This window comes from Anopheles coustani, chromosome 3, assembly GCF_943734705.1.
Source record: "Anopheles coustani chromosome 3, idAnoCousDA_361_x.2, whole genome shotgun sequence".
Lineage (NCBI taxonomy): Eukaryota > Metazoa > Arthropoda > Insecta > Diptera > Culicidae > Anopheles > Anopheles coustani.
In genome coordinates this window covers 78955926-78973644 of record NC_071288.1, presented here as the reverse complement: position 1 = coordinate 78973644, position 17719 = coordinate 78955926, and the positions used below count along the sequence as shown (strand labels likewise).

General features: G+C 46.9%; 1 protein-coding gene across 1 annotated transcript; it reads right to left on the bottom strand.

Annotated features, from left to right (window-relative positions):
* Window positions 1–5333: 5333 nt before the first annotated feature.
* Window positions 5334–9501, bottom strand: LOC131267143 (uncharacterized). The gene is made up of 5 exons (XM_058269924.1): window positions 7825–9501; window positions 7535–7758; window positions 6947–7471; window positions 6714–6882; window positions 5334–6645 (listed from the first exon to the last, which is right to left on the bottom strand). The coding sequence occupies exons 1-5, from the start codon at window positions 9499–9501 to the stop codon at window positions 5416–5418; spliced, it is 3825 nt and encodes a 1274-aa protein (XP_058125907.1). The 3' UTR covers window positions 5334–5415.
* Between the last annotated feature and the right edge of the window lie 8218 nt (window positions 9502–17719).

Genomic DNA, 17719 nt, shown 5'->3' with positions numbered 1-17719 from the left:
CGCGTTTGGTATTTTTATGTATACGTAAATGCAAAAAGACAAATATTCCAGTTAATGTGTTGCCTTTTTGAAAGAAACCTGAATAAGAATTCCAAAGGAAAAACTTGTAACGTTAATGTAAAAGCAAAAGTAAGTGGACTACAAGCAAAAGACTTAAAGAAAGAGTCTACAAGTTACACATATTTGTTACTCTTTGAAAATGTGATATATTTATTCATACATAAACCCGATTAGTAACCCGATTAGTAACTCCAACGTAAACGTTTGCATTCCCGCATTGAAATACTCAAACCTGCATCTAACCTAGGATTGGCAGAAGTGCTTGAATCGCTGTCTGCACCCTTTACATCTCAAAACGGTGCATCGAGTCGACCCGGGCGAGTCCACTCAATCACAGTCGGGACGAGTAATTTAGTTGTCACCTACCGAGTTCCCTGAAGGACGCACACGAGCCGCCGTCTGGAGTCGCGTTACCGCTCCCGAGCGGGTTTGGCCAAACAATGGACTGTCGGGAAATGGAACCCATGACTGTCTGTAAGTGGGAGGTAGTGGCGATGCATTTCACACTTAGCCTGTCCTAAACTCGCGTTCGCCCCTCCCCCCCTTACGTTGCGTAATGTTTGAGTGTCTGTCTGGGATGGAACACGAGGCTGTTGTTTTAGAATGGCCAGACGAGAGCGAGGAGCACTTGAAGCTATTTTCAACCGGCCCGAACAACTGATAAACCATATTGACACTTCATTTGCACCTTCGCCGCTCGTGCTGATGCCCAACCTGTCGACTGTAGAACAAAGCAAACGTTCCAAACTCGACCTCCAACAAGCTGTTGACTCAGACGCGGCGCGTGTAACCGATGGACCGTTTAGTTCCTCGCGGAATGCGTTCAACGACCCATCTGTGACCTTCGACCTCCGCAGGAGAAGCCTATCAGTCTTAGTTGGACGTTTGATCGCCTATCGAAATGCGGAATCGTACTCCAGGGACCGTTTTCGGCCATTTGATCGATAACGACCACCACGCCGCAGCTGTAATGTGTTTCCCACTCTAACGTCGGGAGAAATTAATTAGTTGCAGTTGCAGGAACCGCCGGAGCCGCAGAGGCCGCAGGGACCTCTGGAAATGTGGTCACCGGGGATGGTTGAATTACTCGCTGTAATGAGTTCTGTAATTAGATTGTCGGCAGTCACGCCTCGAGACCCGTTTTTGCGGCCGATTGATGCGTTCGAATTGACGCGTTCTCCGAGTGGAGGACAAAATTTAACACCCAATCGAACGAGGGCAAAACCGAGTTGATCGATCCATCTGATAATGGAGAAGGTACACCCGGGAAAGCTAGCTTTTCCATTGTCCTCGCGAGTGGGTAGAAAATCCCTACCCGATAAAGCTCTCAACAAGTACCCCGACAAGGTAGCACAATTTAAAATGCACAACATTTCCGGCCGATTACAAGAGAACTTTTCCACCCGGTTTCCTTTTTCCACCGGGGACACAGCGCGAAAAACCAAGTTGGAAAGAGAATTCTAAATCTGTCTCGGGAACCGGATAAAAAGGTCTTCTTGTTCGTGTTCTAGGGGGGAAAAGCGGAAAAGCACCTTTTCTGTACAAACAGTCGGCGGGACGAGCAAAGCCTCCTCCGACAGAAGATTAAAAGTTCACCTATGAATATTTGAGAAAGGAAGGCCCGGGACATACACACATCATAGCAACCCGTGCACACTCGAACAGAGCAGGAGGGCAGAAGAGAAAGAACTGCTTAAGACTTCCGGTACGGTATTCCATTTCCTTTGCGTGAAGAAAACGGGCTTCACGGGGGTTATTTGCAAGAGTATAAAAGAACTTTCATTTCCTTTCGCCGCTGGAAGTAAGGGAAGCTGGAAGAGTAAAGGGTGGAAAACTGGTGGAACGGGCAGGTAAGTTTCCATCGGTAACGTCATCGAGGAAAAGCGTGTCCCTCGGCTTAACACTAGAATACATTGCTTTGGAATCTTGCCCGAATGGTTTTTAGGGGTCATTTTGACCCCTATTTTTAAAATGCTATAACTTCACCAGTTTTGAACATTTTTCAAATCCATAAACTGTTACTTTTTAGTATATTTGTTGACTATCTTTAAACGTTTTTAAATTGTTGATGTACCCATTCATCATTCCGTTAGCTCGGTGTAAGGCAAACTTTCATTTTATTTTTTACATGTATCATGTAAATTCAGAAAAAAAGTGTGCGCTATATGCTTATATATTAGGGCACCTTCAAAAAATTGCTTCATATTTTTAAGATAACAAATGATGCCACAAATTGACCTTGAAGATGTGGATTTTAACATTTCATAGGTTTCCGTCCTGTGCTTTGTTCCGTTATTCCGTACGCGAGCGTTTCGAAGCGTTATGCGGGATACGTTACTATGGGAATTGGCGTTATGAAGCATTTATGAAGTCATTTGTAATTGCAAAAATATGATTTTATTTTTGAAATGTTTCTGAACATACTATCTTTGTAACACACACTTTTTTCTGCATTTACATTACCGGTTTTGAATAAGTAAAAGCTGATAAATAACTTAATTTCGACTGTTTTTGCTTTACACTGAGCTAGCGGAATGATGAAGAAATGCAACGAAAAACCAAAAACGTCAAAAGATAGTCAAAAAATATATTAAAAAGAAACAGTTTGCGGATTTGGAAAATGAACAAAAGTAGTGAAGTTATAGCGTTTTAAAAATAGGGGTCAAAATGTCCCCTAAAGGACATTCTAGGGATAGAAGGTCTTAGAACTGGTCGAAAATCTGAAAATTTTGTTTTTGATATAGCTGTAGATTTTATGAAAGGCTTTTTGTTTTTTTTAAATATTCCGACGTTTTCGAGATATGAAAATCAAAAATTGCGTTGGGGTCAAAATGTTCCCCTATTCGGGTTCTAGTGTTAAACGGTTGTCTAGGTCGAAGGGACGCCGGTACGGCGAAGTGAAGGGGGAAAGAAACGGAAGAGAGCGAGAGCACTTTTCAAGTTGAAAGGAAAATCTGTACTTACGTGCCCCGAACGGTTGGATTCCTTTTTTTCCCCGTGAACTCCTGGTAAAGAAGAAACCGACGGCGAGAAAGGAAAACGTTTTTGTCTACTTCTTACGTCCGCCGTAGCGCTTGATGACCATCGGGTGCTGTAACTTTCACCGTAAGACTTTCGCTGCACCTGTGGACCGGAGGACGCAGGTGAACTGTGTTCCTTCGGGTTCTCATCGGAACGGTGGGATGTTTCATCAGCGGCTTCGGCAGGACGTTCATGAATCCACCATGAGTAGCGGTGAGTTCGTATTTAGATAGTTTATTTATTTAACGTGTCTCCCAAACCAGCACGGGATAAAGTATTCTCAAGCTGATGTAAATTGGATCTGTTCAAACACCACCAAAGTGGTCACCACGGTTACCATTTCCCGGATAACTACGGTTACTAGTTCAAGTGGAATGGTTGCATTGCATTCGCAAAGTTATGTCAAGTTGACAGTTATAGTTTGAGGCACCGAATTTTCTCCCCTTTTCTGCCGCTCGGTAAAATATGCAGACGTATTTTCCAATTTGTAACCAAATGCAAAATGGCCCAACAATGCATGGCAAATTAGTCAAACACGAAGGAAACCTTCAACCTGGCAGAATTGGCATTTTCGGTGGTGGTAAGTGACAGCCCAAGCCTTCGCCGAAAGTTGCCCGGCGAACCAACTCTTGCCACTTGCTGCGAAGCGAAGAACAGTAACGATGCCACCGAACGGGGATGCCAAGGGATGATGCATAAGTCGAGCACTCTTGTGTTCGGTAGCTCTGGAACACGTAACGTTGGGGCCGGTAGCGGGTGTACCGTATCGTGTTCGCTTGTCCGCTCACGCTCGTTATGCACGGGTATTTGCACTGAAGGAAACTTGTGCTCATCCACAGTCCCACATCCCGGGGAACGTAGCAGCCGTAGCGTCTTTGTCTGGCTTAATCCTTTCCGCAAGGAGCCCGGTCCGTTTGCCCCGTAGGGACCGTTCAGTCAATCTGCCCCAACCGAGCATCCAACTCAAGATCGGTCAAAAGAGAGGTCGATGCAAAAGAATTTTCTGCACAGCTATTGTTTTGACAGCTAGTTTGAATAGTGTTTACAAACATTCTTGGATTATATAGCAGATCTTCGTAAGAATCTCTTACATGAAATAGGTAACCGGAAAATATAGATCACAGTGTTTCAGTTGTACCACATGGCTTCACGCATAGTGACGTAAAATAATATTCCGGGAAGTAGAAAGTGCTGCTCGGGTCAAAGTCATGAGACATGGATCCTGTTCGTCGCCGTCATATGGACGCAATCAAGTGTGAAGTCGTTTCTTGCATCCAACCTTCCATCCAACGCCTTAATTACTTGTTCAGCTACTCAAGTATACTAAATTTCCTTATTTTACACAATCATTTCGGGCCACCCATGGAAGGTAAATACAACTTCAACCAACTGTCAAAAATATTACCACGATTTTTGGCTCTTCATAGTATGCTTCCACCTTTTTTCTTCACCGATCTTGATCCAACCTGCAACACTGTTGCTATCGGGGATGGGCCACCTTCACCACCGACGACCATGTCCGGGTATCGTCTTGCAACTGAACAAGAGCAAAAAATTCACCTAACGATCTCTGAGGGATAATGACGTAAGGGAGTGCAAAACATGTTGTAATATTGTGCAAATTTACCACCCAATCTAGAATTTATCCCCATCCTCAGCCGTCCGGAAACTTTGCTCCATCGTCTCCGCACTTCCACCCAAACGTGCCCCTCCCTCCTCTCGCCATTCAAGATGGTTGCAAATATTGCAGATGCTGCATCAGTCCATCCATCCATCTTTCCGGAAAGTAAAATGGGGATCCCTGCTAAATCCCTCCGTCGTTACCATCGATTGCGATAACTTACCTGGGGAGTAATCTTCCCTATGGTTCGCTCTGGATGTACCAGGTTATACCGGAGATACCAGAGACGAGATAATGGCGATAACTGAGATGCCGAGGGGGAAGGATGGGCACTGGAACTGCATCAACGTTATCTGGGCAATAGTCTGGCCAGTGGAATCATACTTTAGGTAAACGGATGGCGAGCATAACAAGCCATTGTTGAGGTAATGAGGCCCTGTGTCGGTTCGTGAACGTTTTGGGAAGCCCAGGGAATGCCCAATTTGCCGACAAAGTGTTCCTCGAATATTTGGTATCTTCTGGGAGCCGTTATGGCAGGGGCCATTTTATGGACTTATTCACCCGCTTAACGTTTTGAAGCAGCTCGAGTACTTCAAATAACTGCACTGGGGGGTTGAAAAGTCAACAGGCAGCTTTATTGATGGCTCGTTTGATCTATTATGGAACAATTCGCAACACTAACACAAACACTTGTTACGCCCTTTGCCGACCGTTCAGTCATCCAACAAGTCCCAGGAACGCGTCCACTCGCGTCCATTCGATTCGGGGCGTCGCTTCACTTCCTTCTCCTCGTCAATCTCCTCCTCTTCCTCCTCCTCTTCCTCTTCCACAGCTTCCTCTTCCTCCTCCACAGCCTCTTCCACCTCCTCTTCCTCTTGGGGCTCCGGTTCACCGTTTGCCTTCGTTTGTTCCGGTACAGTCTTCACGGTGTCCTCGTCCCGTTGGGCCCAAAAATCTTCCACCTGATCTTCTACGGCGATGGGCCTGTCTACTTTCGATTTCCTTATCCATATGCCATCATCTTCCTCGTCGCGATCGTCGAAGGGGCTGACGAAGTCATTCGCGTCACCGGAGGCTTCTGTGCCGATGCCTTTGTCTTGTTCCGTGGACTCTTCCGATGCTTCCTGGACGCCGGATTGTTCCTCAGTCTTTGCCGGCTCGTTTGTCTCCATCCGCTCGAGCACACCCTCACGATCGAGCAAGCGCTTAACGTTCTGGATGGGAAGGTCGAAGAGGACGGTCAGTAGTAGCGACGCGCCGAACAGCATGCACACCTCCGCCCGGTTCACGTAGGAGGTAAAGCTGAACACCTCACTGCCCCGGGTCGAGCCGGCAAAGTAGAAGAACACCAGAAACTGTACCAGCGACAGTGAGTACGAGAGGTTCCCGAGCAACACCATCGGGCGGGAGCTAAGGAAGCGATTGAGAAGACTATCTTCCACCGTGACGCAGAAGTAAATGAGCCAGCAAAGTCCCAGGGCGAAGGAGAGTGGTGCCAGTGCGGCAAACTGAGCCGCATTACCCGGATCGTACTGGAAATCTTTGCGCACAATGTCGAGCGGGAAGTAGACACACCAGAGTAGGGAGATGGCTGCACCGAGCCAACCGGCATAGTGGACACCCCGTTCCTGTCTCTGCCGGCCAGTCTCCTGTAGCAGATATCCCAGCCCAAAGCCGGCTAGGTACGGCGTGAGGCGGTGCAGCGTCTCGGCAAAGGACAGATTGATCGTCCGATAGAGCTGAGTGAGACGCACGCCGTTGAACACGTACGGGGTGAGCCGATCCTCGGTGGTGGACGAAAAGCGAATCGCCGTTGAAATGCCGTTCAGTATCACATAGGCCGCAGTTCCGTAGAATGGGTTCTTCACCAGCACGATCATGAGGAACGGTGCCAGAACGCTCAGTTGCATCTCGATCGCCAGCTGGACGGTATGTGGAGCGCACTGGAAACGTACCAATGTTTATTGGCTGAATAGCCACAGTCCACTGACGTCGGTCGTTAAAAACTTACCGCTTCCTCGACTGGATACCAGTTTTGGATGAAGAAAAGATTACTCAGATAGTTATGCTTGCACAGGTTCGCGTTCTTGACCACCACATCACCCCATTGAGGTCCACTGCCTAGATGCTCCCAGATCCAGGCATAGAACACCAGAACTGGTATGAGCGGGAAGGCTAATCTGAAATCCAAAAGGTCGTTTACTAAAAGCTGCTACAGACTCGTTCCAGCCAAACACTACTTACCTAAGGTAACGTCCAACGATTCTCTTAAACCACGCGACCTTAGCCCGCTCCCGATACTCCCGCACCATATGGTACGCGGCGAGGAATCCACTGATGACTAGGAACACGTCGGCGTACAGCATCAGCAAACGCACGGTAATGCTCCACGGGGCACTGAAGCTCTCCGTGAACTCGTTTCGGTTTGTAAAAGGTTGGAACCCGAGCGGTACCAGCCGGAGGGCTAGGAACAGCGCAAAACTCGCCAGTGCCTTCAGGCCGTGAAGACATCTGATGTCTTTCCTCGCAGGCGTAGGGTCTTGTCCATCCTCACTGAGCGTCGTATCGCTTCCGATGAGCTGATGGAGCGTTTTCTTGAGCGAGAACGCCATCAGCGTCTGGTGGAACACGTTGGTTGGAAGCTGATCCGGCGATGTAGCTTCCGACTCGGATGCTCCCAACTTCGAAGGTGGGTCGATTTTGATAAAGATACCGTAATCGTTCATGGTGGCCACCAGTGTCACCACGACTATGAAGGTGTAGAAGCCACTGGGGAGAAAAGGGGAAGACCATTAGAACTCTGTCGTATGCGATGGTAAGGGAATGACCTACAGCACAGCGACAAGTTGCCAGTTGTCCTTGAGCAGGCGAGACCAGGTGCGCACCTGGCGCACGTGGCAATTGCCCTCCTCCAGCTCCAGGAACAGCTTGATACCGGTGGAGTTGTACGGACGCACGAAGTGCTTCACGATGTTGGCCGCGTCCTCGAAGGTGCACGCCGCCGGTAGACAGATACCCCAGTTAATCGTGGTGAAACGTGGCAGGAAGTGGTCCGGCTACAAGAGAAAGGTAATCCTTTTCAGTAGAACTCAATCATGCGCTACAGAGAAAGAGATAATTACATCGTTTAAGGTACTCTTGATGAATCCGCGACCCTGGAGTAGGTGTACCGGCAGCCGCAGTTCCTCGTCCTCCGCAACCACGTCCACGTGCGCCAGACAGTACTTGCCCCGCATTCGTACCTGTTCGTTCTGTTTCACCTGAATCTTAGTGGCAATCCCTGTGCAGAGATCAAAGTCCCCCAGCTGGTTCGCGTTGCCACGCAGCAGGCCGGACGTGAGCTTCGCACTCGCGTCCATCATCTGGAGGGCCCAAAGCCGTTTTCCCCGAAGCTGCCGCTCGAAGATATGACCCTGTCGGCGACACTCCTCGTTCGGCACCAGAGAGTAGTCCGGCACGAACGAAGGCACGCGCAGCAGCAGCTGCTCAAAGTCCTCCGGAGAGATCGCTATCCTCTGCTTTACCACCTTCGCCGGACCTTGCGGTACCTTCTTGGCCTTCTTAGGTGCCGTTTCGATGCTAGCTTCCTTCGGGAGTTCTTCGGCACTGAAGAGCGCCGCGATCGGACTCTCGTTCAACAGTTGAACGAGCTTTGATTCGGGTTTCGGTTTGCGACTTCCTCTGGTTGCCTTTGCGTCCACTTCATCGCTGTCATCCTCTCTGCGGTCTCCGACAGGTCGAATTCGAATTTCCTCGTTCGAGTCACCATCCGACCCGGTGTCAAGTGTATGCAACCAGCTGGTGAGTAGATTGATGAGTGGATTTTCCTTCTCCTTATCCTCATCGCCTCCGTCGTCATCCTTCGCCGACGGTTTATCCTCATCCTCAGCGGTTAATTTTCCGAGCCAGCCCAAAAATCCCTCCTCCTCCTTATCCTTGCTAGCGATCGTGCGAAACACATTTCCCAATCCTGCCAACCAGCTCTCGATCGCTTGCTGCGTTTCGTCCTTCTTATCGTCGCTTGCTGCGGTTTGCTTCTTCGATTTTCCCTTCTCCGGAGTAACGCTTTTCTGAACCGGTTTCGGGGGAGTCTTTGATGGTTTGGTTTTTCCGCTTGCAATCTTTGATCCCTTTTTACCGGCCGGAATTTGTTCGTCCTCATCATCATCATCGTCATCATCATCATCGTCCTCGTCATCTTCGTTGTCGCCATCATCCCCGTGGACATTGTCTTTATCTGCAACCGAGCGCCCGGTGACGACATCACCCAAACGCCATTTGGATCCGCTAAGTAAACCGAACAGATTAAAAATAGACCTCTCCTCGTTTTCTTCACCGTCATCACTTTCGACGTCACCATCTTCGCTGTTTTCCTCGTCATCATCATCATCGTCGTCGTTGTCGTCATCATCTTTTACCACTTTGGAGTTTTTCCTGTTTCGAAGTGCGGGAAAACCACGCCGCGCTCGTTCCAAACGCTGCTGAGTGGCCTTCCGGATCGAGTCGCTCTCGCGCTCTCCTTCCTCATCGTCCTCATCCTCCTCCTCGTCGTCGTCCTCATCGTCCGCTTCCTCTTCCTCTTCCTCCTCCTCCCGCACGGACCACCGCTTTCTGCCACCGATCAGGCTACTCTCGCCATCGAACCCCCTCTTCAGGCGCGGCGAAAGGTTCCGTTTGACGGTTGCCAAACCGGGACGGTCCTCCTTCAGCCGGAATGCGTCCGCCTCCGACACCAGGGCGGCCCCGACGAGCAGGCAGACGAGCAGGGCAGCATACCAATGCCGGAAGATCACTGCCATCACCGCACGGATTTTTCGCTCGAAACCGTTTCTCCTATTTCCCACCTTAACAAATGGCTAACCGATCGATCGCACCTTCGAATGGAACCATGTCCCTGACACTCGACCGAAAACCGTACCGTTACGTAGCGTACCGTAGCGCGAAGGAATCCGTTTCGATTTTCACCTTCCCTTGAAAATGTTACTCCACTGAGCGAAAGGGCGAAAAAAAACGTTGGGAGAAAATACCAACAAGGCCGAAAAAGAAAACAAAATACCCTAAAACCCCCGGGTGTGTGTGTCCACGCCGGTTGAATGTTTTCGTCGAACTAAACCATTTCATACTCTCGGCATTGAAACACCTCCACCGGGCGCGATCTCACCGGACCGGTGATGAGTGGAAAATTTAAAATCCGCTCGGAAAAACCGTACCTTCTCAGCCAACCGGTCCGCCCGGTTGCGCAGAAGATTGCAGCCCCGCTTGGCGATCGCTGGGAAAACTCGCTTCCTCAAGCGCAACTTTCGAGCGTGTGGAGCGAGTGACAAATTTAAACCATAACTCTTGGCGCCGCAGGTTCGTTGAGGTCGGCGCGTTTGGGCGGGCTGGGACGCGACGTTGCATTTTCCGAGATAATATTAGCGAACCCGGCGTGGTGTGAAAACCCCCGTTTCCTGCTGACCACAAGGCAACCGCACTGTTTACCATGTTTATTTATGCTACCCCGCCTGGCAGCCTCCTTAAGGAAGGGTTGGTTTTTCCAATGTAAATATAAATAAATGATTTTTTGATCAGTCACCGATCGTTAAACCTCGCGATCAGCTAATGGAAGATCATTTCAAAGTGGAAGTATTAGAGCAAATGGTCAGTGAAAAATCAAATGGAAGGTTGGCGCATGAGGAGTATTCTTGCACATGCGCATCGAATGGAAAGCAAACTCTATGAAATATCCCTGGTTGTTTTGTATGAAGCATATATTCACGAAAATCCTATGTTTTCGATTTAAAAAGCTCGCATGTTGCATCAATGTCTTTAATTAATGACCCACTTCCTTTGAGTTTTAGATAAATTAAATTATTTAACGACTAATAAACATGAACCTTAACGTTCATTTCAAATTTACTACTCATCTAAATACCACACAAATGTCAAAAAAGACCCGTCCTAGAGGTGTACGTTCCTCTCCTGAGAAGCGCGAGAAAATATTATTGACTCAAAAAATCGCCTATAGTTTTTCTCACCAGTGAACAGGGAAGCATCTCATCGTAGTTGGAAAATTGCTCATTATTTCCACAATATTACCTCCGATTAAGTGAGAAGTGAAAAGCAAATGAGCTGAGTTGTTTTCCCCGATATTATCATTGAGTGAGCTTGAGTTTTCCTTAACTTTTCCAAGGGCAAACATGGATGGAGTGGATCGACTTGAAGCCACAAAAACATACCACACCAGTTTCGTAGGAAAAACCGGGGGGAAAACTTTCAAGGAAACTGCAGGAAGCGGTTGTTCGTTATTTTCCCCCAGTTCGGGTTGTACTTCCATTCCTGTTTTCACAATTTCCTTGTTTCCACTGTTTACCTTTCCACGATCCTTGTTACGTTCACCCGTGCTTCCCCTCCGTCCAAGGTAAACCCACACCAAGAATCCTTTACCAACCGAAGCGGCGGGAAGTTAACGATCAGGAATTTATTGCTCCTGTTTTACGCGTTCCTGGAATGCTGTTTTACCATGCAGTCCCACCGACACTCCTCCACCCACCCCGCTGATCGGTGACGGATGTAACTTTCTGTTTTCCCACCGGTCGATTACCGCAACTATTTGCTTCATCGTGGAGTTTCCCGGTTTTTTCTATTCTTTTCTTTTCCTTTATCTACCCACACACGGAGTGCATTCCTTTTTCGATAAACTTTTCCTCTTCCCGAGCACCTTTTTTATTCATGTAACCGAGGTTGGATTTTTTCCCCCCACGAACCTCTTTTGCTCACGATAAACTATAGCTTTCCCTTTGCTACCTCGGCTTGCCCTGCTTCTCGCCCCAGTGCCCTGTCATCGGGCAGTGTTTATCGTTGTCTGGATATTGAAATATTCCGCGAGTAAACCTTCTGGAAGAGATGTAAATTTAGCTTGCCAGGAGCAAACAAAACGGGTGCCCATCTGCGAAAAGTGCATCAATAAACGGTTGCATTCATCGGGGTTGGAATTCCGAAGCGCAAACAGACGAGTAGAGTCTAGGTGTGCACAGTTTGATTGATTCCATCCATCCGCGTAAGGCATCCCCGTTTGCGGAATGTGTTTTGTAATTAAGCGCCCGGCTTGTGTTATCAGCCCTTTTCCGAGCGGACGGGGAGATGCCTGGGAGGGTTCAAAACCCTCCCGGGAATGTTATGCATTACGCAACAGGAACAAAGGCGCAAGGGAAATAGTTTTTACCACAAGCACACAATACAATCGATCGATAATTTTTGGTTTTATGCAGTGTGGAAAATGGTTTTTTCTCCCGCGCAATAAGATATTCTCCACGTGAATAACGCTTCGAGATAAATTGAACAAAACGAAATAAAAAACAAAAAAAACAAGGAAACATACCATCTACTCGATTTGATTTATTCAAAACTCAAACAATAGGCCGAATTCAGGTTGGCTTTTTCTGTTATTGAAAAACCCGCCCATAAAATAGCGCCGCACTTCCTGATTCCGATCGGGCGCTGTCCATTTATGGCCTGGAAGCAGCCAACCGATGCCTTATGCTAAATTAAAACTATGTCACGTTGCCCGGTCGCTTTTTTGCACTCCTCCCGCTTCCTATGCGTAACGTGCGAGCGCTTGTGTGTTGGTGTAGTTGTATGTGAGCTTGACTATTGCCTTCAAATCCGTCCAATGCACAACCGTTCGAAAGGGTGTACGACGCGGAGGGGGTGAAAGAGTGTACGGCACAAAGTGTCACTATGAATATTTGAACCGAAGAGTGTGTGCCCTTCCCTGGCTCACCCATTCCTCCTCCTACTCCACCCCCTGCCCATTCTACCCACGTTTGCTTGAATCTGATGCAATAATTCATTCCCAACACGGGCACAAAGCGTGCCGCATTGGACGGCCAGCTTCTAACTGCTGGTGATGAAAATGCTGTAAATAATTTAATCCAGTTTGCAGTCACCAGCAAACCCGACCACCCGACCCCACCACCACCCAAACGAGCACCACCAACCGTTCGTTCGTTCGTTTGACCAATTCTAAAATCCGAACCCTTCTAAAGCCTCTCCCCTCCCCCTAGGTTTCCTCCCTGGCCGCCGTTGCAGTGTGCCATTTCATGCTCCAGCATTTGGTTAACATCTTCCCCACCCGCCCCGCTGAGGCGTAGAACAATGCATTTTTATTTATTCTGCAAATGCACATACGTCAATCTCGGGGCGGGGAGGTTGCGAGATGGGAGCGGCAACGAATGGGGGAGGTTAAGGTTTGAATGGTTTATTTCATCAATTTCCACCCACCTAGATCTCAGATGGAGGTGATCGACGATGGGACGTGGTTTGTAGAGCGATGTAAGGGAGCGTGTTCTACAAAAGACTATCTCAAAGTGAATATAAACAATTTGTAAATTTTAAATCCATTCGTCTACTTTATTTAAAATTTAGTTCAATCTATCCAAAGTAGCCAAATAATGCATAACATTTTTCAATTCGTTTATTTTCCACATTTATTTGAAACTGTAGACTGAAAAGTTGAACCGTTAGGTAGATTATAAACTATTAAAAAGACTTAAAATAAACGAAAGATTTTTATTTTGCGTAGGACTGTTTAGATCTAATACTGATAAATGTTTTGAAGTCACAAATGTTGTTTAGGAAGAGTTTTTAGTGATGAAGGCAGGTTGAACGGCATCTGAGGCTGTTTCGGTTGTGCTTCCTTTACATAAGTTTTACTGTCAGTGTCTACAGTTTGTTGTACAATTTCCAACAACTGTTTGACATAGTTTTCATTTCTATTTATTATATACGTAACTTAACCCCTTCACAGTTTACAGCGGATGGAATTTGTACTGCTTTTCTCGAGCCTGGGTCATTCAGTTTTTTGTCGCACCTGCTTCGAAAACACTTGTGCTTGTGTTTATAAAGTTTGATTCATTTATTGGACACTAATCGAATAATTATCTCGACTAGATGGAACTGTGAAGGGATTATATACTTTTATGAAGTTGTTTTATTCCTTACCCTTTTGCAACAATTAGTTATAAACCTCAAAATTAATCTTTTACAATATTCAATCTTTTCGATTCATCTGGCACTATGTAAAAAAATATTTTTTCCCCTCTGGCACATAATGGATCATTTTCCCCTACCTGGGTCAGATTGAAAAATATATGGAAGAAGGTTTACAATGGAACAAGGAGGGAAAGTCAACAGCTAGAACAAAAGTTTATGAACAATTTTCTTCTGTTTTATTGCCACCACTCACTAGCCACCTATGTGTGTGTGTGTGTGTGTGTGTGTGTGTGGGTGGGTGTGTTGCTTGGTTGGCACATGATTTATGCTGTTCTGCTTCGAAACGTCCATTTGGCTGCGAATCAGATCGCCCGAAGTCAAGTGCGTACCGGGGCAATGTTTTATGTTGCGTTGACGGTTCGGTGGTTCGAGCATGGTGGCGGGTGGGTGGGTGTAATGATTTGCTAAACAATTGAATCGCACCGTACCCGGGCACCGACGCGGCCAATCTGAGAAGGTTGTCATAAACAGCACTATACAAGGGCAGGGAAATTACCTCCGGGCAAGTAAAGCTACCCACTTTCGGAGAAAGAGCGTTCTCCCGACAGGTACTCGTGGGAAAAGGAGAAAAGCAAGCGATAAGTTATTGACATCTGCACCTGCCGGACCACCTGGGCGAATGTGTGGGGAGGGGTTTGAACAACACCCTTAGATCGTAAAAACATCCACCTGCCGGAAAAAGGACCTCGTTTTCCCATTAGGAGGCTAGCACGGGAATTGAATAAAAAGAAAAACCAAGATATTAATGTCCAACTCAAATGACGTCCGGAATCGATCGTTACCGAGGCTTTTACTCTTCACAGACACGCACCAACTTTGTGCCGAGGCAAGGCAGATCCCACCGAACGGAACACTTCCCATTGGCCTCCCGGAAGGCAGCAAAAGCGTCATTACGCGAAAGAAGACAAGCAGCAAGAACATACTCTTTGTGTTGTGTTTCTTTTAGATGAAATAAAATTTACAAGTGCCTCAGGCTTCCGAGTTGGTTGGACTTCATGCAGTTGGCTTGTGGAAACGGGGACCGGAAGGGGTGGTATTTATTGGCAATCGATCCTAGCCGTAAACTGGGAGAACAGCGAAAGCCATGCGGGAGTGGTGGAAAACAGAAATTAATTAATTCGTCAGGTTCTTGTATATATTAATTTGTACAATTTTTTTACTTTATTGTCTACTGGTAAAAAAGAATGATAGTAAACCCGCGAGTATACATACAAACGTTGAACATAACCGATATCACAAACGACCACTTATCTTTCAATACTTCAATCGAATCGGTTGGTTATGGAGTGCAACACTTTTTTCTCTCATTTTCCACCACTATAAGGACATCTACGTGTATTTTTTAACATTTTATTTTCAGTGCACTGCCATCAAGATATCGAGGAAGGTTTTAAAATTGAACACCGGCTTTCCCTGGACCACCCAGGTGCATTATCAGCTTCCATTCATTTCAATCAATTTATATCCTTCAGTTGATTACGGAATGTAATTAAATTCCCGGGAATACACCACGCATACACCTACGCACTTGCTGATTTGCAACACTCACTGGGCTTTTAACATCGCGCTTTCGTGCAACATTGTCGTATAATAATTTTCACTTTCTCGGTGACCTTCCCGCGGTGTTTTTTCCCGCTATCGATACCGAACGTTTGTGGGAGGGAGGGATTGGCATGTTCTGTGGGGGGAGAGGTGAATTTTGCCAATAAAAATCTAATTAAAAACAAAGTATACCATTTAACGAGAGCGAGCTGCTGAAAATGCCCACCGATGGGCACCGTATGGCCCCGGGAGCCTTTTTCCAATTTCCTCGAGTTTTGCTTTCTACTCCGAGCTATGGGAAAGTTTTTGCCGAAACGCTATGCAAGGGGAGGAGGCAGTTCAGAAACTGGTTCCATTTTGTTGACGTTGGAAACTTCCCTTTGTTGCCCCCCCCCCGGGGAGGGGGAGGGAAAGACAGCTGTATTGATCTTTAGAGGTAACGATTTTTTTCCATTTTGTGACTGGTTTTTTCTTCTTGGTAGGATTTGTTTCTTGTGTTGCGATGATGATGACACAAAAGAATGGAAAGTTTTCTCGTTCTGAAGTAGAAGCGAGGATAAAAAAAAATAGACACATCCTTTCCAACGAGCGCGTGAATACAATGGATTTTAATTTAAAAAAGCATCGGAAAAGTACACACTGAACCGAAATCAATCGAAGAAAAGGAACGAGAACAAAGTGGAAACGGAGAAAGGTCGTCGCGTTGGAAAAGTTTTCATTCGATTTTCCCCCATGCCCGCTTCTTCAAAGGTTTCCCACCCTGTGGGTTTTCCCAGCCCGCGCTGGCGGATTACGGCTTCGGACCACCGGATGATGTCGGATGCAACTGTCAGCTGATCGGAAAGAGATTAAGATAACACAATTCAGCTCGGGCGAGTTATGAAAGATGTGACGCAAAAAGTCTCCTCGCTCGAGAGCAGGCGACGTTCGACGTCGAGAGGAAGGATGTAAGGGGAGGGAGAGTTTTTAATCAATTTATTACGAAGGGAAAGAATGGGCTTGGAAATAATTCCATAAAGTTTTAAGAGGGTTAGAGATGGGAAAGTTTGCTTTCCGAGGCGACCGAGGCATGAGGAAAGGATCCGACCGGAGTGTTTAAAGGTTAGCATTTTTGATTGATTTTCTGTGAGCTCAAGAAAGTTTTTAGTTGTTTAGAAAGAAAACCAAAGTTTAAAATGATATGAATTATCAAAGAAATAATTTGTTGAACGAAGAACTTAGCAAGCAATAAATATCTAAAATGACACTTTTCTTTTTCTCGAAACGAGCAACTCTTCCATTAGGAAAAGCCACCAGGTCCTATTGTTGCCTATTAAACATCGTTCAGTTTCACCAGCAGATAATGCGAACCGTGCGTCGGAGGGAAAACAAAGAAAGCAAAAATGAAACTAAATTCAAAATAAAAGACCCAAGCTGCACGGTCATTATCTTCAAAGTATGATGTTCCTTTAATAGCTCATTACATAGAACACCTCAGCACCCGCACCCGTTCGCTTTGCTCTGCTGCCCTTTCATGCTGGGAAAACCAAAACCAAAAAGAAAAAAAAAACAAGAGAAAGAATATAAAAGCGAGTTTTCCACCGAATAAATATTGCCTTCCATCGCTCACCGAGCGAGCGAGAGAATGGAGGAGAAACACCATGCGCCTCCATCGTTCATGAAATCGTGCAACTATTCAAGTATTCATCCACCCGGGCCCATCACCATCAACCATTATTAATCTACCCCGTCGTCGGACAGCGTGGAAGGGACGGTGGGGTGGTGGGGTGTGTAAAGAAAAATACACACCACCCCGGGTGGGGTGGGAAAATAAAATATTTCCACCGCACCGAGAAGCTCATCATGCTTCTGTGGCTTGCGAGCGAAGGCATTCGGAACGAACTGAACTGAACGGCAGGGGGCAGGGAAGGGTGTTATGGATGAAGACTAGCAACCACCCCTTCCCTCCCCCAGTCCTTTCGATTTCGAAACCGGCTTGGAAAGCATAGCGGGGTATTTCGTTTTCCCAAACACCCAAGCACACCGGTGTACAACATCACCGTGTGCAACATTTCGGTGCCGCAGTTCCATTTTCCGAGGCTTTCCGATTCAATTCGATTGCAAAACTGGCCCCAACACCTTCAAACACCAACTCGGGAGGGCTCGAATGCGGGAAAAGCGGTGGATGTGTGGGGAACATTTTCATGTAGAATTTATTCTTAAATAGTCTTTTGCCTTTTGCACCTGTCCACTTGTATCGCACTTCGGAATGCCCCCTTCTCCTCCCTCCCCCCGGCCCTACGTTGCCGGTCACATATACAGCGCTGGAAGGGAGGGGTGCATTTTCCGACTCCGACGACGGTGTATGCGAGCGTTTGTCAGGTGAAAAACAGGATTTATTTCCAACCCACATCGGACCGATTTACCCGATTTGCAATTGCCTCTGTTTCGTGTCAGATTCTT